General features: G+C 36.9%; 1 protein-coding gene across 1 annotated transcript in view; it reads right to left on the bottom strand.

The window, feature by feature from the left end:
- The window catches only part of ANKS1B (ankyrin repeat and sterile alpha motif domain containing 1B), a 431,424-nt gene that overhangs the window by 272,445 nt on the left and 131,221 nt on the right, over positions 1-27,758 (bottom strand). The window contains 1 exon segment of the mRNA XM_058420203.1: positions 4,040-4,176. Coding sequence (XP_058276186.1) covers positions 4,040-4,176 — 137 coding nt within the window.

Genomic DNA, 27,758 nt, shown 5'->3' with positions numbered 1-27,758 from the left:
CATGCAAAAACAATTGTACACCTTGTAGCCCAAACAACTGGGCTGTCAGAGGCTACACATATCCTGCAGGATTCTGTTAGAACTTGCAGAAAAAGGAGACCATTGCTTTTGCCTGCTAATGTTTGTACTATTAACTGCTATTATATTCACGGATGTCTTAGCAAGATGAATGAGGAGCCATAGATGGAATTGCAATTTTGTTTACAGAAGTTAAAAAAAGACAAATGGGAAAAAGAATTATGATTCCTGTAAAGACAGCACATCCATATTGATAAGAAAAAAAGATATTATGGTGAATAGATTATTGCAGACCTTGACAATAAAACCAGAAAGAACAAGATTATGAAATTGCATCATGTCAGAAACAGTGAAATTCTTTGTTCCTTTGTCCTCCTACCAGAAACCCTCTTAATAGCATTGAAACAACACTTTTGGGAAATTGGGTTATTCACCTAAAATAGGGAAAATACTAGTTCACGATAGATAAAATCAAAGTCACTTTTAAATAATCCACATTTTGACATCAGAAGCTGTATCCACAGTAAGCCATTTGAAACAGACCTTAAAAAGACAAGAAGACAACATGCAAGTGCTTGACTACATTTAATTAATAAATTTAAATTTAGAAGTAAGAATTCAGTTTTATGAAAATTGGCCCAAGACCCATAATTTAAAAAACACTGAGAAAAGAAAGAGTATCATAGGAAAAAAAAAAAAAAAAAAAAAAAAAAAAAAAAAAAAAAAAAAAAGAGGTGCTCTTTCCCCCTCTATGGATATAGTTTATTTTTTCTAATGGAGCTCAACAAATAAATAAGGAGAAGCTTATTAAATTTGAGTAGCTAATGCAAAATATGCATGAAGCATCACAGGCAGTTTAGTTTTGTTCAGACTTCACCCAGACTGAGAGCTACAGGAACTGTGATAGAACAAGCTCAATTTTACCATCACTTTCTAAAATTACAGTCTGATAAGGTAAGTTTTATTTTACTCTATGTACTAATGTAACTAAGTTAAAACTTGAAGGAGACTTATCTACTTGTTCTCCTACCCCATCGTATTTTGGATCCCATGTGCTGTGAGCATACACAGCGGCATGAGTCCTTAATTTGAAAGTGCATTGCTTTCTCAAAATAGCCATTAACTAGCAATTCAAGAGTTAAAAAGTTAGTAAGTCTCATCTGGACAATCAGAAAAAATAAATGATCAAGCAATTCCAGACCTGAGCTAAATTCTGTTTACTTCTTTTTTGCATATATGCATTTTTTTAAAAAAATGGGGTTTTTTTCAGAGACTGACCATGGGAAAATTTGAAAAGAAGAAATTTATTTGCAAAATACTTGATCACAAGTATAAGCCATAGATAAGGTGCACAGATAAAAGAGTACATGGATCCTTGAGATACTGTTAAGTATGCCAGCCTCAGGACTGAAGGTAGTAGAGGTGGGTGGCATTGTGGCACTGAATTTAATACTCAAGCTGAAGTAGGGATAATTGTTCCACCAGGTGGGATTCATTCCAGTGTGTAATCACCCCTTCTGTGAAGAAATTCCCATGGCATTCCTATGTCTAACCCAAACTTCCCCTGATGCACCTGAAGACTGTGTCCTCTCATCCTGGTTGCATGGAAACAGCATTTCTCCTTGATGTTGGTAAACCATTACATGTACAACCCTACAGGAAAGATAAGTAAGGCTATAAATTAAAATAACTATATGTGTGGAAAGGCCAGACTTCCCTGGCAGTTCCATCCAAGCTGCCAAAGCCTGTCTCATGCAAAGCTGGCTGCTGAGGAGTTTCCCATTCTGCCTTTACTGGCACTTTCCCACACTGGATGCACAAGACATGAAAAAGGGAAAGAAGTGACAGCTTTTTGGGAAATCTATATGATCCCTGGCTTAAATCTCTTAGAAATCAATTTATTTTGCTAAGAAAATGCAAAGAGGCCCTGGCAGCCAACAGAAAATTAATTATTTTGCATACATTGTGTAACAGTATTCATTAGTTTTACGCGAATGGTGAGAGGTCAGTCAGGAATAGAATCCCATTGTGCTACCCTTCAAAGAGCTTGCCATGTAATTGAATAGAATAAAGGAATTAAATATGCAGGCAGAATGAACACTAATGGTTAGCAAACAGAACATCGAAAATATCTACAACCTCTTTGTCTAAATTCTTGAGTTGAGGTCTTAGGGGAAGGTGATTAGATAAAAAAACAAAAACAAGAATACTGGGGGATGTGCATAAAACACATGGAAAAAAGAAGCAGCATAATGGGATCTGAATTTTGCAGCATATCCAACTTGTTGTGTATTACCACATAGACTTACATACATTATGCCTGTCTACTGTTGTTTTCTGCACAGGGAGCGTGCCATCTGTAGGGCCACGTGAGAGACATTTTAGGAAATACGGTAAAGTTCTGACCATATATATTACAGAGCTAGTTTTTGTTCTGCAGAATGGTGAGAACACTGTGAGTCAGTAAATGGAATAATTTAAATTTGAAAATAGCTCCCCAGAATCTGCTGAATCCATTCAGAGTTAACTAGCAGGAGAACATCAGCATGAAGTGTTCTGGGTCCATCTGTTGACAATATAATGATGGAAACAGCTCTTTAAATGCTATTTTCAATAAGCTATCACACAACAGCTTGTTTCAACAATATTTCATTACCTTTCTGTTTGTTTGCTGCCTACTATGAAAAACAGCTTGGAGGAAAGGAGGCATTTCAGTACTATAGACTGATGTAGGTGGGAGGGACAGAGACACTACAGAAACAGGCAAAATGAGAAGCAACTATAAAAAGAAAAAATAGACAAAACTGTAATTTTAGACCCTCTGCAATCTAGATTTAAACCAGCATGTGGAACCTGAAGTATGGTGGTTTCAGAAGGGGATGGTCTGCACCAGCTTGTCAATGGAATTATTGTACAGTGACAGTCTCACCATAGGAAGCCAATGGCCCCTAGACAGAAATGGCAAGTGCATCTAGTAATTACCTTTAATTCTGCAAGACCTTCTGAACTCTGTGCTCCAACAAGAACTGAAAGGAAGATTCACCAATACTGTGACACAGTCACTTGTGTGGTATCAAAACAACCTGGCCTATACAACTCCTAGGAAAATATCATGTGTTCATCAGCTTACTCCTCAAGTAAAACAAATGCCAGTGACATACTGATGGCACAAAGCCTGCATCCAATAGCATCAGAGCGGCTCAGCTGCAGAGATCAGCTCAGCAATAAAGAACAGATGGCTGCACTTGAACCCAAAATTAGTAGGAGACGAAGTTCTTTTGGTTCACACTAAAAAAGTTTCACAATTAGTTAATTCAGCATGCAGTTGTCTGAGATAGCTCTGGCACATCAAATGCCATGGCTTTTTAAACAAGGAAATACATAATCCCAACGTTTCCTCTGACTAATCCCATGATCCTGTGATTCTAAAATAAACTATTCTATGCTGATTAACTTTATATTACTGATTCAAGTTTCAACATGTATTTACTTTAAAGTTTTGATTTTAAAGAGATGCTCTCCTTAAAGAATTATATGGAGCACTCAAGTTTTACGGACATTATGCATCTTGTTTCCAAACAGTATTAGAAATATGGATAGTTAGGAAGGATGGAAGTTCATAAGCAATGCTATATGGGAAAGTAAAATAAAAAAGGTATGAAATATTATAGGTTCATGCAAATGGAGATGCAGAAAGAAGAGAGTAAACCTGTAAAAGTAACCTTGAAAGAAAAGTAAAAGTATGCAAAAATACAAAATACTGCATAAGGACTTCACTCATTAGCACCATAAGAAATACGTACAGATACCTCTCTGTACACTTGGGCTCATTCATAAAACATTTTAGCTTCTTTTGCTACTAAGATTGATTCTTAAGAAAACAAAGTATTTTGTGTTCTGTTTATGTCTTTGGCCTACTCAAATGCATAAAGCCATAACATCCTCTTAGAATATGTGCATCACAGCCTGCTATTAAAGAAGAAATACAACAAATAAGAGGATGCTTATGGTGAGCACCTACCTGAGGACGTATGACTTTCACTATGTTTTTAAGTGCAGTGTCTGGTGATGGAGGAGAGCAGTCAGGTGTTGGGCCTGTAGAGCTGTTTCTATGGTTACCAGATCCTGGTGCAGTAATTGCTACTTGAGGTGCATTATCTGTGAATAAAAACATCTATGTGACATTACAAATACTTCATATATTTTAAAATAAAAAAGAACTTTGAAAACAAAAGGTTACTCAGAACACTATTTAAACTCACAAAACCTAATATAATTTAAATATATTTGTTAAGGAATATATTGCATATCCACACATTCTCTCAGCCCATACATTCAGCCTATGTTAAAGCAACATACAGTATTCTCTCAGTACCTAAACAAAATGAGGTGGAAACCAAGCACGAATATGTTACTTTCATTACCTTGAATTACTGACTGTGAATCCCAATATTATCACTGTAACAGGGGTGACTTGAAAGGGAGATTTATAATGCAACCTCTAGCTCATCCTGGGAAATCCTAATACATATGACCAAGCTCTACATGTTATACGAACACAAACTAACTTAGAACATGCTAATAGCCATTATTGAAAACTTTCCTTAACATTGTGATGAGCATAACTGACCAGCAAGGACTAATTACATGAAAATATGTTCAGTTTGTCAGGTTAAATTTGAATCCTCCATGGAGTTCTGCACTGCAGTAGCTTCCTTTCCAATGGTACCTCAGCTAGAAAACCTACATCTGGCTTAAAAATACCTGCACACCTGCATGTACCTGGGAAACTGCTCTTTGGATATATTTTGCTCTTACCATTTCATGGCACTGTGAAGCACCATTAGAGGGAGTTAAAATACCATTCTTACCTTCTCTAAATGTTCTTAATGTTGTTTGATCAGTGTAAAATTAGTGAAAATCAGATCAGAGGAGAGAGAGGACTATGAAATAGCTTCTCAGCTGTGAGAGTACCCAGTCACTGGAATGACAGCAGAAGGCCAAAAACTCATTACTTCAGGCTTTTAGAATTTTATCAGTAAAGAAACACTTTAGTTCAGATTCTGGGGAAAGTGCCATTGCCTGTGCATGGTTATGGTGGCTACTACATGTCTGTGAATTTACTGAGCACCTTTCTTCGTGAGTTACAAAATCCTTGTTTCTAAATGTGGTGTTACACCTGAAGCTCTGCATCAAGACAATCATGTCAAATCTCATGTCTGTGGGCCTCAACTGACAGCCTGCAGGGTTCACAGAAGAAAGCATGCTTATTTGTGATTGTAGTGGTTCTCCAATATGTCCTTCAGCGCTGTGGACATATCATTCCAGAAAAACCCAAACATCAATAAGCAACAGCAGGTCTCTTAAGCTGGAGAATTTTTGCCTGACCAACTTCTACAGGCACACATGAGCTCCTCCCTCTGCACAAGTCACAAATGTCTCTGTGAAAGCCATCACAAAAGCTTCTCTCTCTCAGTCCTACTAACCTGAAAGAATTCTTGGAAGGGTAATGGAGATATTGAAAGGAAGGAAATACCCAGTTACATACCCAGAGATAATATAGTATAAAGGGGAATAGTTTCAGGAATGTAAACTTGATGGCCTTTCCAACTTACAGATACTTTCATAGCATGAGTGATTCCAGGAAATCTGCAGGATTCTTCCTGCAGAAACACTATGTAACTGGATGAGGTTTCTAATCAAAGTTTCTAATCAAATACAGACTGACAATTTATTCTTCTAAAACAAATCTCAGGCTGGAATGTTTCAGCAATACTGATCCAGCACTTAATGAAAGTATAAACAAAAATTCAGATGGAAGATTGGCAGACATCCAAAATGGAGACATCCTGTAGATAACCCTAGATGTTACCAGACAGAGTGAACCCTCCCTCTCATGGAAACAGAAAAGTTCAACTTTTTTAAAAGTATCTCATCGAAATTGCCAGTTCCAAATGTGTGCCATCTTACCACTTACTCCTAAATCTTCAGAAGTGTGCATAGAAAGCTTGGATCAGAAGTAATTTATTTCATAAAGCAATACATGTGTGTTAATACAATGCATCAAAACAATTTTTACACAGCCTTAGAAAGGAATTGAAAATAAACTCTCACAATAACATAACTGACATGGAAGAATTTTGATGGCATTTCAGAATGCCTTAAGTCTCTCATATTCTTTCCTGCCCATCCTGGTGTCTAACTTTAAAATTGTTCAAATGCACCATGTAAATGTGTACCCTGTGATTTGAAAGCCCAGCTCATCAAAGGAGGGATAGGAACTTGACAAGAGAAACCTCTAAAGCCTTGCCATGCTCTGAAACTCTCATAGTGAGGACAAAGGATAGATATGAATTACACCTTAGGGGAGCTGAAAGTCTCAGACTCTTTTGCTCCAGACTGTGAAGTAGCATCTTCTTTCACTCTATGGACAGCTAGAAAATCACCAATGAACCTCCCTTACAGAGGAATCAGAGTACTGCTCTAAGAGATCCCTGCCCTCTGTTTGGGGAGACACCAAACAAGGGCTATACTACTGCCAAGAAATGTGGAAATACAACCACCATATATAGGAAAGTAAAAAATAAACTCTAGAGTGAGAAATGCTCCACATGGATCCAGCTAAGTGCACTTAGTGCACTTATTTACTCACTGGTGTGAGAAACAAACAGAATGATTGTCTCTCACAAACAGCTAAAGCTATGAAGAACACAAACTCCTCCATACTTCAGCAGTCCCTGTCTTTCTGTCACTAACTTCCTATAAGCCTGTATGGCTGTGCTCAGCACAATTGCCCTTGAGCTATTTAGCACATGAAAGCCTTGCAATTGAAATCAGGCAGTCTTGCAGATGCAGAAATATCTCAAGGATGGATCACTCCTAGGACACATCATAAGAAATGCAGATTGGCGCCCATGGTAACAAATGCAGTGGTCTGCCCACCAGTTTATTCTGTTTCAAGTCTTGTCGATAATCACCTCAGCTCAGTTTAACCACAGTTTAAATATGCAGAACAGGGTAACAAAGGAGTCAAGTTATATGAGCAAGGTTTTGGTCTTTGCATAGGAAACACTTCTTGTTGACCCTGTTCAGTAGTAGCTCACTGAAGGTCAGGTTTTGTCCCTTCATACACTCACATGAGTGGCATTGAACTGACTGGGAGTGACATTCTTGGGAGGAAAATTCATTGGAAGGCATACAGGAAGGGAAACAGGGCTGTTACATGCGCCACTAGACAGAGCTGAAAAAAAAATCTCCAGCTACAATGGGTGAATACAACCATAACCAATTCAGCAACATACACAAGATGCAGCAATGTCAGGAAAGAGTAGTAACAATCTTTCTTTCCAAGCAAAATTAAGGGGCAATACAAAAGAGTCTAAAACCAAAACTTTGCAAAAAGAAGCTGTACTTTTTTTTTTTTTTTTTTTTTTTTTTAATAGACAGCCCAGAAAAGACATCCAAGTGCTCAGTATTTCATGCCTTCCCTTCTTTCTCAAAGGGCTAAGTGTCTGACAAGTAATGGTTTCTTGTAAACAATTTCTTCATTGTGGACAGCTGTTTATTTTCACAGTAGGATGTTCCCATTAGGCAACCAATAATGATTTACTACCTGGGTCTGCTCCATCAGAGAGAACAACACCATCAAATTAGTTCCAGCAACCAATCTGTAGGACCTGTCTGTTTATGTATACAGTATTTATAGTTTCATTAAGAGTATCTTTGAATATATTTTCTTTGGAATCAAATTATATAATAATTATGTTTTAATTTACCCTGGTGACAGAGCTACAGCTATTTTTTTCCCCTTCAGGTAACTATAATGGCAACATTGCAACTTAAAAAAAAAAAAATTAATGACAAATGGGACTTGGAAACTTAAGGAACTACCAAATTTACCTAGGAAAGATTAGCTTTCATCCTGAATTTCAGATAGGTGCTACAGATGGAGCCAACAGGGAAGTATTTACAACTGTCATTCTCTTCTAGTTCCTGGTTCATGTTGCAATAATCTAGATGTTTCTGTGTAAGTCAGATAACATCAGGCTCCAGGGATGCAGCAAAAAACTAATGAACTGCAGTGTGCTCTAACAGTATTTGTTCCTTCCTTCCTCCATCACACATGAGAAGTTCTCACAAGGTCTGTGTAATTGGAGCTTATTCTGATTTTTGGAAATGCTTACTGAGGACTTGACATTCTCCTTTTTCTTTATTTCAGGGCAAAGGAAACAGAATAGAACAAGGAAAATATATGAATATGGTCTTTTAGTATACTGTAACAGCAAACTAAGGTGTTATTCTAGGGCTGTCTTGTAAGACGTCAGACAAAGCCATAAAAATGTCAACTGTTAACTGAGATGATTTTAAAAAAGCCATACACAGTGAATTTTGCCTTTTCCTGTGCTGTGGGATATCAGTAGTTGGTTTCATACGTCTTTTTTCTTAGGGAGCACTGCACAGAGAAAAATGCCCTCATGGATGATAATAGCCTGTAACACCAGAGTTCAACAAGTACTTCATCAACATTTTCATCCCACTATCTATATACTGCAAGGAAAATCCACTCACTTTTCTAAGAGATTTTTTTTCTTATAATGTACTCAAAGAAAAGGCACTGTATGTATACAATGCCACAATATTAACTATCAGGCAATACTAAGTACACCAACCAGAACACTTACTGCATCCCAGGAAGCAAAATATCAAAAGCCAGACACAGCCCATATTCCAGAAATATAGTTATAATTAGATTTAGCCTCAGAAATAAATCTTTAAAATGGAATACACAGTTAATCTAGTTTTCTACTTTCATTGCAGAAACATGCTAGCATCCTTATCAAAATTTACAGTTATGTATTAGCTATTAAATCTGTTATTTCTACAACTTTGCACAATGACAATGGATCAGCAGATCAAAAGCAGTTTATCTGCATGACACTCGTTTTAGAATATATGTGGGTTTGAACTCTTAGCACTATTTAGCAACTTCTTTATTCTTCCAAACCCCCACACCATACATGCTCCCCACAACTTCCAGCTCCCAGAAGGACCCTATGCTTTTGGTGCCCACCTAAAATGGAACTTCAGGTCCAGAAGGAATCTGGTGCTCCAAAGCTGGCCTGTGATTGGAGAAATGAATAGCAACTGCAAATGATGGTTTATTTCATATTCATATCCAGTGCTCTGAGCCAAAATGAAAATGTATACTCCATCTATTTTATTTTCATCTATTATATTCCAACTATTTATGGAGTCACTTAAATTCTCAGATTTACAATTTGTTATAAAAATGGAAGAAATGTGTATTTCACTTTAGAGATATGGACCAGTAATAACCTAGAACTAGATTACACTACATACCTAACGCTATGTTTAAATACATATACTAAGTTCTAAAACATCCGAAAAGACAATACTAGACATGAACAAAATACTTTTGGCACAAAGTCTAATCATTATGACCTTGCAGAAATTTATACTACAAACTCAGGGTTTGAATAGGCTTGTTCATTGCAAACCTGGGATAAAAAAAGACCAGGGTGGAAAATAAATGTGCATGAACATACATTCACATAAATATATAGAGATACACCTGCACACATAAATGGACAACAAATCCAAAGGCACCCTATAATTAGTAATAGTTTCCTCAAGCTCTGCTCAGTGAGGAATATTTCATGCAATGCTTCAACTACTTGAAGGTAGGTCAAAATCATGCATCTGCTTTGGACACCCTAGCAACAGGGATAATGTAAAAACATGGATAAATATCCATATAGCTCAGTGCCATCTGGGGTCAAAATGTTTTTAGTATGGTAACAAGACAGACCTAAGTTTGTTCAATTATAGCAGAAACAATTTGCTAGACTATTAGAAAACTCTTATCTAGTCTGGCAATTTCTATGGGTTTGGATTTGTCTTTAGAAAAAAAAAAAGTTGGATTGTTACATGTCCTCTTAACATCAAATATGTTACACAAAGGCAAAAAGCTCTAAAAAGAACACAGAAATGCTAATCATCCATTCTGGACAGAAATCTGTCATAATCACAATGGAAATCTTGGAAAAGTAAAAAAGAAAACATTATAGAAATAGTACTATTTCTGGAGGATAAATCTGCAGTTACTGAACTTACATACATCTCCTTGCAGAGAATAGAGCCACCAAAATGGCTAATTTAATTGACTGGTTGAGAAATTAACACATTAATGTAGGTCCCATAATGTGTGGTACCATTAGGAAGAGATTTTAATGTTCTTTGATAATGGAGGAATGGTCATCTAGTCCTTTTTAAATCTTCATAATTGAAATTAAAAAAGAATTGCCACTTATAGTCCCACTGGAGTGACAGATAAACCAGCAATTTCTGATTCCTGTGATAATCAAAGATATGGATGCTTAATCAGGGATATGTTGATACCCTCACGCTGAGGAGACCAAAAAACTTCCCTGATTCTGCTAAAGGGAATCTTTGAGCTTGATCTACAAGCAAGGGAGAGACACAGGCCCACATGAAGAGTCATCTGATTCTGCATGGTATAGAGAATTTGGGCCCAGTGATGCCCTGAATCTTGTAGAAGGCTCATTAACAACCCTTTCTAAGGCAGAGCAAGGAGAATCAACCCATTATTCTAAACCAAACCCACAACCTTCAGTAAAAATTTGTGTGTTTGTATGAGGACAGCATTTGGACTCAGTCCATTCATTGTGGATCACTCTTGGCTGCTGGATTCCAACAAGAGCAGATTTACAAGGCAAGAGCCCAAGCCATCAAGTAAGAAAAAACTAACATAGACCCAAAACTGAGCAGAGCAGGTCACAAAATCGCAGGAACCACACGGATTTTATTCACATATGCCACATGTAATACTTTTTTGACAGCAGGTGTGATAAAAATGCATTGTCCCCTGTAAGTGGGGGACTCATGGCAAAGATTAACAGAAATGGTATATACTAGATTATGCAGTTCATTCAGAAATCCTGAAAAAAAAATTAGAAAATCTCCTATTTGGTCAGGCAGATAACAAAAACATTCACATTACAGAGTAGCCTCAAACAGGACTAAGTAATTTCCCATAGCATAGGAATCAGCTTTAAAATGGTTTTAACCTGATTAAATCCCCACAACAAATCTTCTCTCCTACATGACTATTCAATATGGAATAAATTTATAAACTACAGATAAGGACAATTATTTATTTCAGGATTTCAAGGAACAAACATTACCAGAGATATTTCAAAAGAACAGATGGAATAGTGAACAGAATCAGTAGATAACTACACTGGATGCACAGGGAGAAAGGTTGGACTCAAAAGTTTGAATTTGTTCTTGTGAATTTGCTTTGTTCCCACACACTTAAACCTGAATAACCATTGTTCTGAGCAGAATTGTAAATATATATCTGCAACTGTCTTGTTGAAAGCACTCAAAAATATAACTGGCCCAGTCTTGGATGTTGCAGCTTATCATGGGTTGGCACAGTTTTGTTTCTGGTTACAGAGAAATGTGAAATGTTCTTCCCTGCCAGGACCGTGGATTGGGTTTTGGGGGGGAGGGGAGAGGACAGGGACCTATCAGAAAGCGAGCCAAGATATTGGCAGCTAGTTTGACCAATAAGGATGTCAATGCGACTTTGGAAAGGACATTTAAAACCAGCCTGCAGCAGATGGGTTTTTCTGTGGCTTTGTAATCAGCCGTGAGGTAACATTGTGAGGCGGCAGGCGGGCCTGGGCCGGGCCGGGCCCGAGAGCTGCTGCTGCAGGGAGCGGCCGGGGCTGAGCCCTTCCACGGCTCTGCGGTAGCTGCCAGCCGGACCGCCCTGGGGGAGACCGAGGGGTGGAAAAAAGGACATCTACCAGCTTCCTCCACCAGCACAGCTTTGCGTTTGCTTCAGCTCCTGCAGCCCAGGGCTTGCACACGGCCATTGCAGGCCCGGGCGGATTTAACCCTTTCCTAGCAACATGGAGCTTTTAAAGCACAACTCTTCCTTGAGAGAAAGAAAAAAGAAAACAGAGGGTACATAGAACAGACACCACATGAAGTCAGTGGATTAGAAGTGAAAGAACTAATAATATTGGAATAGAATTGAAGAAGTGGACATTTTTAACTGGACTTCTCTAAGGTAAACTACGGAAAAATGGACTGTTCTTTGTAGCATTTTAGTGTTGTTAGGTCGAATGCTAATTCTAATCAAAATTGAGGACTGATGTAATTGAGATTTAATTGAGAAATTAAAGCCTTTGAGACAAAGATGATTTTAGACTAGAAGAAGAAGTGGTAAATAGTACCCCAGATACACTGAGAAGCTTTGCTGATAGAACATCACAGCCTGCAAAAACTCCGGGTGGCAGCAGATGTGACATGGGGAGCACTGGACTATTTTGTCTTGTGGCAAACGTCTTCATGAAAAACCTCAGAGAGACTCTTCTCCTAAAATAATGAGTGATTATGTCTAAATAGTGAAACTGACCGAAAATCTCAAGTTGTGTCTTTCTATGCTGTTTAATAAGAAAGTTAATAGTTTGTAAGGAGAGAGAAAAGTGTTTTAAAGTGTCATTCTGTTTTGGTTTTTCTTTCTCTCAACTTTTTTTTTTCATTCTTTTAGTGTGTGTTAATAAAACTATTTTTGTTCATTTTTAAGCTTAAGCCTGTTTTGCTTTTTTCTCCTAATCTCTCCCTCCCACAGAAAAAGAATAAATACTAAAACCTCTACACAGCTATTTCAGGATTGTATTTGGAATTAATTACCAGTGAAGTGCATTCCAGTGGCAGCAGGAGGTCTGTTTAGTTGTTTCTGCATCATCCAAGAGAGTTGGGTATGACTATTATCAAGTTTTTATTTCCTCTAATCACCCACCTGCACAAATAGACTTTGGAACTGCTTCAAGCTTGCATAACCCTTGTAATACCAGGCAACTGTCTGGAAAAAACATCTCTCATTAAGTACTAATGAGAGATGATAGGTGATTTCCACCATTTCCTGAGTAACCTTTTGAGACTGCCTCTGCAAGCTGCTGATGTCTAATTGAGCATTCGAAAACAATACTACACAGTTGCTATCTACCTTTTTTGTTGGTTTTTGGGGTGCTTTTTGTGTGTGTGTGTGTGTGTGTGTAATGGCTTTTTTGTTGGCTTTTCCATATTTGAAAGGTTTGTAGTGAAATGATTGCACAAGCCTGTGACAGATATTTCATAGATTTCTCTATTTGCACTGTCTCAACTTACAGGCACCATATTTCTGTGAGTTCACTGAAAAGCACAGGGTATAGTTACAGGTGCCAAAATATTTTTTGTTATCTTAGTCATTAACAGAAAACTGAGATGCCTAATAGTCTTGTAAAAAACAAACAAACAAACAAAAACCCCAGGAAAGAATGGTAGATACTGAGGACTTCTGTGCTTATTTTAAAATTTAACTTATCAGTGAGAGGTTATTGAATGTGATCATATGCATGCCTTAGTATTTCATAGGGCTCCTCCTATAAACCAAAGAAAATAACCAAACTGTGCTGTGTATAAAAAATACTCTACTATTACAAAGGCAACATGATTACTGAATTAGGCTACATTGTCAAATTATTTCAGAACATAAACCACAAAAGATGGTGAGAGTAAGTGTTCTCAAATAATTTAAATAATGCCAATGATAGCAATATACCCCAGGGATGAAGCTCAGTTAATATATTATTTAAGCAGTCTTGAAGATAAACCTCCCAATATACAACTATCTACAGCTGCAGTGAAAATCAATTAATGGAAAAAAACTTTTTCATGGGTTTCAGTTCTTCTATCAATTAATTAAGCTCTTTATCAGAACACTGAAGTCAAAGTGCTAACCAAAATATTTTAAAACCAAAGAGACAGAAATGATGTTTTAAAATGTTTCACAATCTAGTTATTCTTATCTGCAGTATCTAAATTCTCAAGCAGCTTCAGAGAGATCTCGAAAGCTCAACTCTCACCCTGAAAATTTACATTTTTATATTTAATATATATTTACACTGAAAGAAGCATCTTGTTAGTATATATTACATATTGTATTCAGTCTAACAGTTATATTTTTTAGGCATAAAGAACTTGTCCAGCAAATGGAATACACTACTAGTCAAATTCAGGGAATCTTTATGGGCTTTACTGTTCAATTTGAAAGCGATACCAAAGCATCTGTACCAGAGTGGACCAGTTATACAGACCAGTGTGTTGCTCTGATAGTGTCCAAATGACTTGAGAAAGATAAAGGAAATACAGTGGATAATTTGGAATAACACAATCCAGTTTCCAACCATCAAGAGCTAATTTTTGGCACTATAGCATTAAAATTTCTGATAACTCAAAACCCCCAGAAAACTTGATTGCATTTTTTAATTTCCAAATTTTCCATTTTATAATCAATGTGCCAAAACATTACTGCCATATTTTATATATTTCAATTGAACATATAATCTTCATCTGAAAAATACTATTATAACCTTTTAACTAATATTCCTGCATTAATTTATTTTCTATCTCCCACAATTCAAATAAAATTATCTTATAAAATTGTTATATATTTAGACATTATTAATCTTACCTTCTGACTGACAAAGCAGGATTTACATAATTTCTCTGAGTGTTTAGAATCTTCTCAACACTTCAGCATACTTAATTTTGCTACTGTCACAGGTTTCTCTTCTTATTTTGCTTTTAGATACTCTAAGATCCATATGCTAGCTCTGTAAATTTCTTTAAATTCTCCTATTATGTTTTCCCACTAATACAAGCTACTGATTATAGAGACCCCAGATACCTAGTTTTGAAAGGCCCTTGGAATTTTTGAGACCTGTAGTTAACTACATAAAGGAATGATAAAATTAGCACAAAATTTAGTATATATTGAAGAGGTATGCCATTTATATTTGCTATTAACAGCAAATGAATAAATCTCCATTTTTAGCCCATGCAGCTTTGGCCCATTTGTTTGATATAGAGCCAAATCAGTATATCTTAGACAAGAAGGAGCATTCCAGCACAGTGGAGCAGAAACAAAGAAGGATTGTAACTAACTAAAACTATGGGGGTTTTGCCAAATTTTATGGAAACAAATATGGCTTGAAAATGTTCAAGTTTCTTTAACTTAAAATTCTTAAAATATAAGAAAGAATCACACTTAAATCACACTGGAATACAGGCAAGAATTTAACTAAAAAAAACGCACAAGTCCTGTCACTCTTACTGGAGGAACTCCTAACCACTAACAACTTCCTACTGCAAATGCCACTATTCCATTAGAACACTCATTTGTTAAATTGATCAATAGCAATTTCTTCTTGCAGTTATAACAGGTTGTATGAGAAAAACTCTGAAAGACAACTTACATAATTGATTAGAAGTAAGTATTTTTTTCAAAATTTACTTACACAAGAGTCACAGAAAGTTCTGATATCTTTTCACCATAATGTAAGACAAATACATGTAAAAGTAATGGAAATGCACTTGGATAAAAGTTTAGTGTCAATCCCAGTCCTGTGGGTAAGAAAATGGTTTTAATTCTGCTGCACTATTTATTACATATCTTCCATCATGGAGAGAATAATTTCTGAAAGAAAAAGGACATGGGTGAACTGCAGCTGGAACTAGACTGGAAGGAGTATTCCTACTAACAGCTGGATTTAATGTCATCCAGAACAGTTACCGTGGGACATGGGGTTGTGTTTATTAAAGGTGTTGATGGTTACGTTTACCAGAAAGCCCTGTGACAGGGCACAGCAGCAGCCTGGGCGGTGAGAGGTTGGTTGGGGGGCGAGAGGCTGTGGTGGGAGAGACATGTGGCCAGCATGTGAGCAGGAAGCTGATTGGTTGGTGAGAGGTGTGGCCAGCATGTGAGCGGAAAGCTGATTGGGTGGTGGGATGCATGGACAGCAGTGCTACAGCTGAGCAGCCAATGGGTGCTCTTCTTCTGTTAAGTTTTGGTTATGGCCTGTGAAAACGAAAGGTATATATGGGAGGTGTTTTCTCCAATAAAGCGATTTCCTTCCCAAGCACAAGGCGGTCCCTGTGTCTTTGGTCTCCATTGCTGCAAGTTACAACTACATACAATGATATACTGTGTTACAGAAAGAATACACCCTGCTCTGGAGCCACAGAAAAATATGAAATGGTCTTTTAAAAGACTGTTTTCTGATAACAATAAAGCAGCTGGGTGTGAAAATATTCTTTCGTATGGGTTCTTCCAAAACTGAGGTTTTTAAATTTATATCAGGAAAAAAAGGAAAAGACTAATTTGATATCCTATTGCAGTAGCAAAATATTCTATTATGAGATACTATTAAATATATGCTGCATCTATATGTTTGTGGACTGGCAATAGAAACCCTTTCCAATCCTATATATAGCCAAATCCTACATCTCTTGCATGCTTTAAGTTTTCTTTTGAGGTGGCATAAAAAGAAAGTGTTATAAAAAGAATAAAAATCAAATCTCTGTAAAGTAAGAGAAGAAAACTTTTTGGCAGCAAGCTACATGTTGGCATCAGGACTAGCAGATGAGAAAGGGAGACAGAAGCAGAGAAAATTGAAGAAAATGAAGCAAATGAGTGGGTTTAATTTAGCTTCACATAGAACAGGAGGATTTTTTTTTTAATGCAACACTGATTACCTTCACTAGGAATCAATGTTTTTCTATTTTTAATCATTTATTACACTGAATAAAGCAAATAAATCTGTTAATTATGTACAAAATTGGTTTGTTTTAGAAATTGTTTAATATTTTCACAAATATTTTGACTTTAACAAAATTTAGTAAGCTGTTCCAAAATTTCTGCTTTCTAAATGTACCAAAGTTAATAGAGAAATTTATTAAAAATGCATAAAACATATAATTCTCATTAAAAAGTGTTCCCAGTGGAACACAAACATATTAAAGTATTAAATACAAACTCTTAATTATTTTCACAAAACTACAATGTTTATGTTGGTTTTTTCTGAAGAAATAGACAGTAGAAATAGGAGGGGTTTTTTTTAAATAATAAAATCTAGTATTTCAGATATGATTCAGGCCAATGCTGAAATAAAATTAATAGCGTGGCTATTCAGTTGATTGTATGATAGAAGCTAAAATTATATTCCAATTTTAACACAGTCACTCACCAAAATAAATTCTCCTAAAGGCTGCCAGTCAGAAGAACCAGGAAAACTGTTTTAGTGTGTTTGGTGGTGAGTAGAGGGAAGAGTTACTGCATGGGGTGTCTGGCATGGAGCTGGGATGCACACAGGATGTACCCAGCATCTCATGTTCTGTGATACAGTTATAGTCACTGTTATTGTAGCCTGATACTTAGGGTTCTTAACTTGATCTTCTATATCCCTGATATGGGACACAGAAATACAAGGGATTGCCAATGTCATCAAATCTAATAGCTAAATCAAAAGTAATCACATAACAAAAACTGTGTTGCACGTCTACTAGCCATCTACAGCAAGTCACAAACCATTCCCTAATTCCCTAATAAACTGTTAAACTTGGCACCTTCAATACAAAAATACCAAAAAATCTGGAAAAACTGCATAAGAAGCAGGAGATATCAGGAACATTGGTAATTCTGAGAATGTCTAGACTACCCTAAGTTACGTATATTGCAGTGTCTATCGATTAAACATTCAGAGATGAGCAGCTTTATCATCTGAAATTGAGAGACCAAAGAGTGGAGAAATTAATTTTCCACAAAAGACAGAGAGTTCTTTGTGTGATTCAACACATATCTATATTGCATTTCCAGTGTTTCTGAAAACCACTTTAGCTTTTTTTTTTACAATACTTGAACTGCATTACATTATAGACATAACTTAAGTGAAGCACTAGCTCTTGAGCACTGGATCTTTCAAACTATAGCACTCAATTTCATCTTTATGCAAAATAGCACAATATGCTGTCTTGAATATAACAGCATAAAAAGTATGAGTTCAATATAACTGGTTCTTCCCAGCTTCTAAAATGGAGTAAGATTCAAACTGAAAAGCTTTGTTGAAAACTCACAGGTGCATCAGGAGACATTTAGTATTAACTAAATGCCTATTAAGATCTCTGTGCTGTGCTGATTTCAAGCTTATACTCCTCTAGAATGCACCAGATGCATGTATATTGTAAACCGTAAACAAATTAATACTCAGATGAAGTTTTGCTATTACCCCTAGTATTAGCAATTTGGTGAGTTTTACAGAAGTATTATTTCCCATTTATCTGTTAGGTAACTGCCACTGATGAAGGGCATTGTCATTTACATCTGCTCAATTATCAAACAATCCCATCAGCACTCTGAGGCATAGTATTACTTACTAGAATGGAATATATTCTATGTGGTCTATATATGTTCCAGCCCTAACTCAAAAGTACTACAAAGTAAAACTCAAATCCTGCTAAAGAATATTTTCATGTGGGCTTTAAAATGCAAACCAGCTAAAAATAATTATGGTCCTTTGAATTATTGTTTTGATTTGAAAAAGAGTTTTTGTCTGACAGCATGCAGTCAAGTGTATAATGAGATCATTTTAGATGGTAATCACACCAGGATGGATGAAACTGAGCATTGGTCAGAATGCAAAAACTTTGATGAGCACTCATTTGCAAAAAATTGCCAAAAACTCCTGCGAGGACTGATTTTTTTCAACTGCATTTTAACGAATAATAATAAAACCCAATGAAACATCAGAAAAATTTTAACTTATGTCACACAGAAACCTTTTTGTCTCAGTTTGTAGACAAAGCTAGTCCTTTGGAAAACGACATTACAGTAAACATTTACTGAAACATAGCGGATGGGTGGAGATGCTCATGTATTTTGATAATGAACTGATCCCATGGTATCAGCCATCCGCATGTGTTTTAACTTCAAATATGACAGAGTGTTTTTGAGAATAACATTTCATTCTTCAGGATATTATCAGAGATGCTATCCAGGGGAGCATATGATGGGGAGCAATTATCTTAATTATATATTAAAAAGCTTTTAGAGGATGATAAGGTTTAAAAGGAAAGTACATTAGAGCTGCATGTAAGAATTGACATGACTTGTGCAACCTCAAATCAGTCTCCTGTGCACGTGCATTCTGAAGAAGCCTTTACAATTATGCTGTTTCTCCACATGACCTCTGCTGCATCAAGGTTATAAAAATGTGGGGGAAATGGACAATGGAACAAACAAATTTATGGCACATTACTCTAGATATGTGGCAAAAGCAATATTATTATAAACCAAGAGACGCAAAATACTTTCCCTAAATATCAAACAGAAACTCACACAAAAATATTCAAAAGGAATGTTCAATGAGACTTACTAAAGCTTGAAATTTTTAATCAACATATCTAATTTGTATCCAAGAATCCAAAAAGATCTGGCAAGAATTCATCTCAACAAATGTTGCTGTTTCTAAATAGCACCTGGCATACTGATGAGATTTAAGAAGGCTAAAAGGAAGCTAATGGAATAACCTTGGTCATTGTAGGCTTTCAGCCTGAGATCAGAAATAGTGGAAAAGCTGATCTGGATCACCATTAATAATAAATGGAAGGGATATAGGTCATGCAAATTAGCACTGCTTCAGAAAAACTTGATCTTATTATTTAACTTGGGTTTTTCAAATAAACTGCTAAGTTTGTTGTAATGAAGTAAACACTACATTTGGATTAATAAACTTTATTCAAGTGGTCTATGTTTCCAGTGGAGGAAATGAAAACATTTTTGTGCTGAATTGTTTCAGATACATATACATGAGAAGAGTGCACTGCCTAAATGGAAAAAAGGTAACAGTTTTATCATCTTTATCCTGCAAATCCATTATGGGTAAAAGGAGTGTCAAAAAGCCTACATAAACCTCATTCCTTTAATGCTCTTTGTCAGGATTCTGAAAGCTGCCAGTTAAATGGGCAGAAGTCAGCCAAGAAAGCACTCTAGAAACAGCAATCACTGAATACTTCTGTCTGTTCCACTGTCTACTTCTCAGTTTGTGACAGAGAAGTTTTATTTTAGTCCTGCAGGAAAAATTCTAGTTTTGTCAAAAGTCAAGAAGTTAAGTGAAAAAAAAAAAAAAACAAACACAAAACAACAGAACTTTTTTTATTCTCAACACAGCAAAGAATTAATTTTTAACATAGTGCTTTGGAGTTAGTCTGCCACTCATGTGATGACAAAATTGGAGGATTACAATTTTCTACTTATTAATTTGAGAATTTTATGATACCAGAGGTTTGCCCAAATACAAAATTTCCCTGTTTAAAATAGAATAATTAAGGGAACTGTTGTAGCGCATTGATTTGGTTTGTATTGTGTTCCATTTTTATATTGGGGTTTGTAATGTTTTCCATTGTTTTCCCTTGGAAACTGTATCACAGGGTTTGTCCCTGCTCAGCAGTGCCCACCCCCCCAACACTGGAATGTAACCCAACTCTGTTCCACTCCCATCTTCTCCCTGATTGGGCAGTGGCTTGTCCCTGCCTCTGGGCCCGTTCCCCCCTGGATAAAAGCTCAGGGATGACTGGGCTGGCCCTCTCTGGCACCGGGGCGGATGGGGAAGAACTCCAGCTGGCAGGAGCAGGACTCCAGAATAAAGCCCTGATATCCCCCTGGTGAGGGAGCAGGCTCTTTCCTTTTGCCATCGGCGGTCGTCTGGGTCTCAATAAAGACATACCACAGGGAACAGCTGTGTTAGAGGAATGTATGGCTTTATCTCATGCTCCCCAGGACTGCTTGGAGGGAAAGCCAGTGGATGAATTCCTACTGAAACTTTTTATTTTTTATTTTCTCTCATCTCTTAATTTGTTCTGTTAATGTATTTATAATTAGAATCAAATCCTAATGAGAATGGTGCTTATTTTGCACAACAAAAGTAATTTTTTTTCCTCTCCCTTTGTAACGTCTAACTAAAAAACCCTGATTCCCATATTGTACAGGATATTGAAACAATAATGCATGAATATGTTTTCTTCTTTAAACATTAGGGAGGGAATATGTGCACTGTGGGTATATCTACTGACAGCAGGCCACAGACACATCAAGAAAGAATATGGGACAGTACCTGTCTACATGAAGTGAATACAGACCACCAGAGCCTGTTTCTTAGGTAATACAAGAAACCTGCCATATCTGACAACCTAGGAACAAACTTCACTCTGGAAAGAACTTTCAGGCTGCCTCACTCACCTCCTGAACACTACCCAAATATAACTAGAGTGGGCCACAGCTTTAACATGGTGTCTCAACATGATTAGAAGGAGGTAGTTAACAAGTCAGAAAACAGTTACACACCTCACTGACCCATCTGCAGCCACTTCCAACTACAGCAGTGTAGCAGATAATTTAAGAGGCATCTTCTCCTGATTTCAGACAAAATCAGAAGGCAAATAATCTTGCAGATAGTACCTCATATTTTATGTCATAATACAAGTGACATTTTTCCCCATCTCATATCAATACTTAATTCACTTATTCCTAATTCTAATGAAAACCCTTCTTTTGGAAGATAATGTATACAGTGAAAATCTAACCAAACTGAAAGCATTGGCAAAACATGTTAACATCAATGACACTAGGAATATATCAGCCTCTGAGACTCAGATCGCTTGAAGACCTACTCATCGAGACCAGCTGTAACACCTGTCTACAGAAAAATGACCAACAAAGGACCACAGATAAACTGTGCTCCTCTAGGAGATACAGTATTTTAAAAAGTCAGTAGAAAGCATCTTAATTAAATGATGTATCAGAAATACAAAAAATAGGTATAAAAATAATATTATGATGAGACAAAACTCCTAAGCTTCTCGTATTTTGAGGATTTGTACTTTGAGAAAATAAAAGGAACTATAACATTCCAGAAAATACTTTAAAAATTAAAAGAAATTATAAAATCTTAATTTATTTTATAGAAACAGATACAACATCAAATACTCTCTGCATAAATTTCAGGAATGTTTTCTGGTTTTGAAGGGTGCTTAAAAAAGTACTAGCTGTACTGAAGAAAAAACCCAGCAAAATGCAAGATGGAAGAGCTATTGTATATTTCACTATTCCATCAGCACTCTCTTGATTTTCATTAAAATGTCAAATGGAATTAAAAATCTTAGCTGTAAACATATATTAATGTATTAGACAAAATATCTTCTCATTCATAAGTATGCACTATATCCTATGCTATATCCTGTGGCAGTCAGAATGACAAATACAAAATGTGTCATCACTGAAAGTCAGAAGAAGGGTAGTTCAGTTTCTGGTACAGTGTTCCGGCAAAAATGTGTATCTTAAAACTGAATGTGAACTTTACAACACTGTAAATTAACCTGCTAAAACAAATAATTTGATACATTCTGTACCATAGCCAAATTAACTCAATTTAGATCAAACATGGCTTAAAGGAAGGAAAAGAATAGGAGAGAAAAGAAATGTATAGGTCTTGACACTAAATTTCAGTATTAATAAGTTATTGACTAAAAATCAGCTGAAAATTTTTGATAATTTTCAATTTTTACTTTGAAGTAAATTTTATTAAAAAGCACATAAACAGCAAAATCAAATTAATTTCATTTGGACTAAATATAACATTTAATTGGAAAAAAGTTGTCTGTTTTCCAGTTCAACCACTTCAGTAGGTATAAACATTATAAGCCAGATTTGCCTTCTGAAGAGTTACTGGAGAGCTCCAACTTATCCAAAGACAGAATGTTATGATATCTCTCTCTTGACTGGAATTGGCCATGAATACACTGAAGATGGAAATGAGAAGCTTCTTAATCACAGGCTGTGGTGGGTCTAGCGCTGGTCAAACGCCAGTGCCTTTACTAAAATTATTTACTCATTTTTCTGCTGAGAGATAAGATTTAGGAGGAGAGCAAAGCAGGCTCAAAATTTAAAGGGTATAAAGAAAACTCTATTAATAAAATTAAAAGAAAATAAGAACCAGAATAAAACCTTCAGAACACTTCTCTTCCCTCCACAACTATCTTTTCTTTCCCACTGACAATGTACAGAGATAAAACCTGGGACTTTCAGTCAATTGACCACCTCTAGAATAGTCTTTCATCAGTTCTCTTAGGGAGAGGAGTGTCTCTTGCCATGCCATGGAGATTTCTACACAAGAAAAGTTCTCTTGTGGCCTCAATGTCACATCTAATCAGCCACCCAGGAAGATGGATCACTATGTAAAAAGTCCCTCCCCTCGACTTACAGCTTTCCCCAGAACTGTTTTTGAGAGCTCAATCTTTAGCTAATAGGGTACACTTTTAAGGATGAGCTGTTCAAAAGCAAAGGTTCTTTTCATCTATCTCAGAGATCATCTCTGGGAACAGATGTTTTCTTCTTCTCTGAGAGCAAAGAGTCCTCATCACTTTTATATCTCTCTGTTCAAGTGTCTTGTTTGGATCACAGATACTTCAACATCTATTTGCCTCAGCATGAGTGCTTTTGCTCATGTCTACAGTTTAATCGCTCCATCCCCCCATGCTTTTTTTTTTTTTCATGAATTACAGGGATATTCTAGTGTATCATAGTCCATCACCATGGCCTCAAAAAAGAATTTCAGCCTAAGACTACAGCATCTCCTCATTATCCTCTCATTTGAGATTTGATTTCTTCTTTACTGACCTTGGTGTCCTCATATTGTCCTCTATGTGTCTTCACTCTGTCTTTTTCTCTCATTTGAGGGAGGATTGAAGGTCTGCAAGTCTCATCTGTGCAGTAAAAGAGTTAATCTTACCCAGACCTTGCATCAAGGACTGGTTTCTGGCTGTTGGTCATGCCATTCCTGCCGGGCAGTGGCCCTGGAGGTTTGCTGTGTTGATTTCAGCTGCATAATTTCCCGTGGCACCCAGATGGTTCTTTTAGCAGCACGATTCTGGTGGCCACGCTGAGGGGGCCTGTGTGGGAACCCAGAGGCTGCAGGAAACGGCCAGGCCGAATCTCAGCAGCCTGCGTCACAGCCCAGCTCAGCTCGGAGATGCTCCCAGGGCCTGGTGGACTCCGACTCGGCCCTGGCTGGCAGCGGGTCCAGTGTAGGCGAGATGTCAGCAGCCGTGGCCCAACCTAGCCTCGGCCGGGGCCCCGCAGCCTTCCCTTCCCCGCCTGACCACCGGGCTGGGAAGGGGAGAGAACTTCTCTCCTCAAAAGAGGGAAAGCAAGAGAGCTTTTCCCTGTCTTACTCATTTTAAAATATGAATCTCATAGAGGCGGATCTAGCTTTCTTAGTAGTTTAACAATGTGCCAGTTCTCAGAACCAGCCAGCAATTTGTTTTGCTCAGCATGGAGAAATCTGCTAGCAGCTTCTCTTAAAAAATCACTTCCCTGGTTAGCTTCTTTCCTCTTCACCAAATGTCAATTAATGCAAAACCAGCACACTAGCAGAGAAATCAGTGATTCTATTACAGGCTTCTGTGAAGAGTAATGGCATAAAACCCAGATATTTTGAAGATCTCTCTTGAAAAAACTACAGAAAGACTAGAACCTAACTTTTCTCCCCTTAAGGGAAGTATTGTCATCATACCAGGTGTTGTAAATACATATAATAATATTGGCTTTTTGCAAATATTAAAATGGATGCTATATGTATAATGTTAAAGTAACTTTACTATAAAGATATCGGATTTATTTCTGTTATTAACTAAACTTAGACACGGTAGTGGAATAGCTGATATAGTTATGCTTGTAATTAAACTGCCTGCTTGGTTGGGATAACATCCAAAGAACGTATAATGAAAACCCCCACTACTGATATGCCAACTATCAGCACCTGCTATCTGAAGAAAGTATGGACCAAAACCCAAGCTGGAGATGATAATAAGAACAGACTAAAACCACAGCCAAGAAATGCGCATGCTCTAAAAAGGTGGACCCAAGGAGGAACTATGCTAAACAGTTCTTGGAATATGTAAACTAGTTTGGGGAAAATTTTAAATATGCATAATTATTTATGAATATGCAATAGGCTGATGCAATAGAAAAGGTATATAAAGGGTGTCTCCAAAATAGCAGGTGTGCTCTTGGCTGAATGCCAATCACCCGGCCATTAAAAATTTTGCTTTATTGTCTTTGTCTCCTATTGTCCTGCGTTAAACTTTTAAATTTTACCATGAGAGTGAACCTTGTTTTTCACATCAGGGCACTGTGAGACTCTCTTGCTCATTCTTTCCATGCCCTACGATACTCTTTCTGTGGTAAATGTGAAGGGGGATTATATTGTGCAAAACATCCTGAGAACTGGGAAATTTCAGTTAACAATGGGAACATTTCTCTAAAGCAAAAAATTACTTAGAGAAGAAAATGCTTGGTGCCTAAGAATTGTTCAGCTATTAGGTTGCTATGGAAACACAAGCCTCTTCTGTCAGTGAACCAACTCCACCAAACGGATGCAGGGCTCCCGTTATGATACCTATGCCCTGTGTTCTGCAATGACAAGCTCTGAGTGGCTCTTCACTTCTCATTCAGCATATAGACCAATTATACTCCTTGAAGACAATGTCCCCTTGAGTAATAGAACAATAAGGGACATTTGATTAGGACTCGTAAATCATCACAGAATATTCTGATAATAATTCCTTGGAAGGGATCCACAAGAACATCAAAGTCCAACTCCTGGCCTTGCACAGGACAGCCCCAAGAATCACATCATGTTGTTCAAACACTTCTCAAACTCTGGTAGGCCTAGTGCTGTGATGTCATGTCAAGTCCTGAAGCACTAGTAAGTTTTAATGGCCCTGACAAGCATTCCAAGGTTCTCCATTCACATCCCTGCTGCTTAGAAAATTCAGCACTGATGGCAGGTAGGTGGTAATGATTTTGAATATGCACCACAATATCAAAAGCCTTCATGGACAGTCAGTTGTTTCAGAAACATTTGTGTTAAGTTAGGCTAAATTTCATAGAGTGTTTTCAGCTGGTTCTAGACCAACTGTTACACTGCTTCCTTTATTATGTTCTTTCCTCTACAAAACTAAGATGATTTTTCTTGATAATTAAACACCTTTTCTTGAAAGTAATCCTGAGGAGTTAGACTGTAGGTCATGTGTTTAAGTGCACTATATCCTGCTATGTCTGGTTTAAAAAGCATACTTGAATGAAATACATCTCTATTAGCAGTCCTTCTGCTTGAAGCAATTTATGTGAGTGGCTTTCAGAAAGGTTTGTGTGTGACCCTTCAGATCAATTAGAGCTTCAAAGTGACGAAGTATTGATCACTAAAGCTACACTCTTGAATTTCCATTCCATTCCATTTTCATCCAGACAATTTTTTATATCTGGCAGTCTGATGGTTCCTTCTTGTGGCCACTTTTCACTGCTTTGCTCGTAACTAGAAACTAACTGCACAAAAGTGAAGGTATAAATTCATCAAGTTCGAAAATATATATTGGGTATCTTAGTCTCAATCTGGAAAACTGAAGTTTGCAAATATTCAGGATTACTGAAGTCAAACAGAAACTGACAAATAGAAACTTGATTTACCAAGCCAAGTATTTGATGATTTTGGAAACTAAGAAAAAGACATATTTTAATGTTGATAAAAATGTTATAACAGCTAGGCTGTTCTTTCAAATCAGTTTTCTGGAGAACAGTCTCCTAGATATCTGTGTGAGACTGCTGACACAGTGTTATACAGCTGAGGTGATCTGACTACATGTTTTCAGGTTCATTTTCATTGTGATGACAGGAGAGGGATGCCAGGCTGAAAGAGCAAAAAAACCTCCTAATAGTGCAAAGAATTGGCCAGTTTGGGGGCAGTTTGATATACTGTATTAATTCAATGTCAACTAATTATTTTATTAATTTCTTTGTTGTGATTATGAGGCTATAAGAAGGTATGATTAATTACAGATTTTTTAACTGCCTGGTGCTCTTTATGAGTCACTGGCATTTAAGCACTAATCAAGTAATTTTTTTTAAATAACAAAAACATCCTGACTGACAACAGCAAGATTGCTTCGAAGTACACTTAGCTGGACAAGGACCAAAATAGCTGCTCTATCTTTCTTTATGTTTCCACTCCTTGACTTCTGCTTGTCTGCTATGGGCTACTGGCAACACATCACATATCTAAGGACAATTTTTATCTCTGGTAGAATCCATATCTTTGATATAACTGGGTAGAGTAGTTGTACAAGAGCTATCTTTAAAATTACTGACTTGGGAATTGCTGAATTGGGAATTAAGAGCTCAGCACAAGTGAAGCCCCATAGTATTTACCTTATTTCTCAGCTGAATTTTGCAGCCCACACTGAGTTCTGCTTTGCCACAGCTCAGCTGTTTTCAGAGTTGAAGATGGCTCACTAAGGTGTCCCTGAGCTGCAGCCACAGCAATGTAAGATAAGGAAATATAATAGGTCCTTGAACTAGAATTGTCTTATGCAATGGTGATTCCCATGCAGTTTACATAGGAAAATGTCTCTTCTTGTCATTGAGATGCTTTATTAGAACCTTTGTTAATCTGCATGACAGATCAAATTTCCCAAGGAAGGTGTTGGTTTTTCTCTTCCACAAGTTGTTCAGGAGAAACAGAGTTTGAAAAGTCTTCTCTAATTCCTGATGATACTCAAGGAGATCTAAAAATAGTTTAATTATTACTGGCCATCACTCATGATTACTGAAAATTCAACATGTAAACTTCCACCTGGCCTCACTCATGGGGAGTTTCTGCAGTAGAAATGATGCAGACTCAAAGAGATATAATCTCCCTACTGGGTAGCGACATGCACTTAACTACAACTGGGGAAAAAAAAAAAAAAAAAAAAAA

The sequence above is a fragment of the Hirundo rustica genome, chromosome 4, assembly GCF_015227805.2.
Source record: "Hirundo rustica isolate bHirRus1 chromosome 4, bHirRus1.pri.v3, whole genome shotgun sequence".
Lineage (NCBI taxonomy): Eukaryota > Metazoa > Chordata > Aves > Passeriformes > Hirundinidae > Hirundo > Hirundo rustica.
The sequence above is the reverse complement of the archived record's forward strand: the minus strand, read 5'-3'. Positions and strand labels throughout refer to the sequence as shown.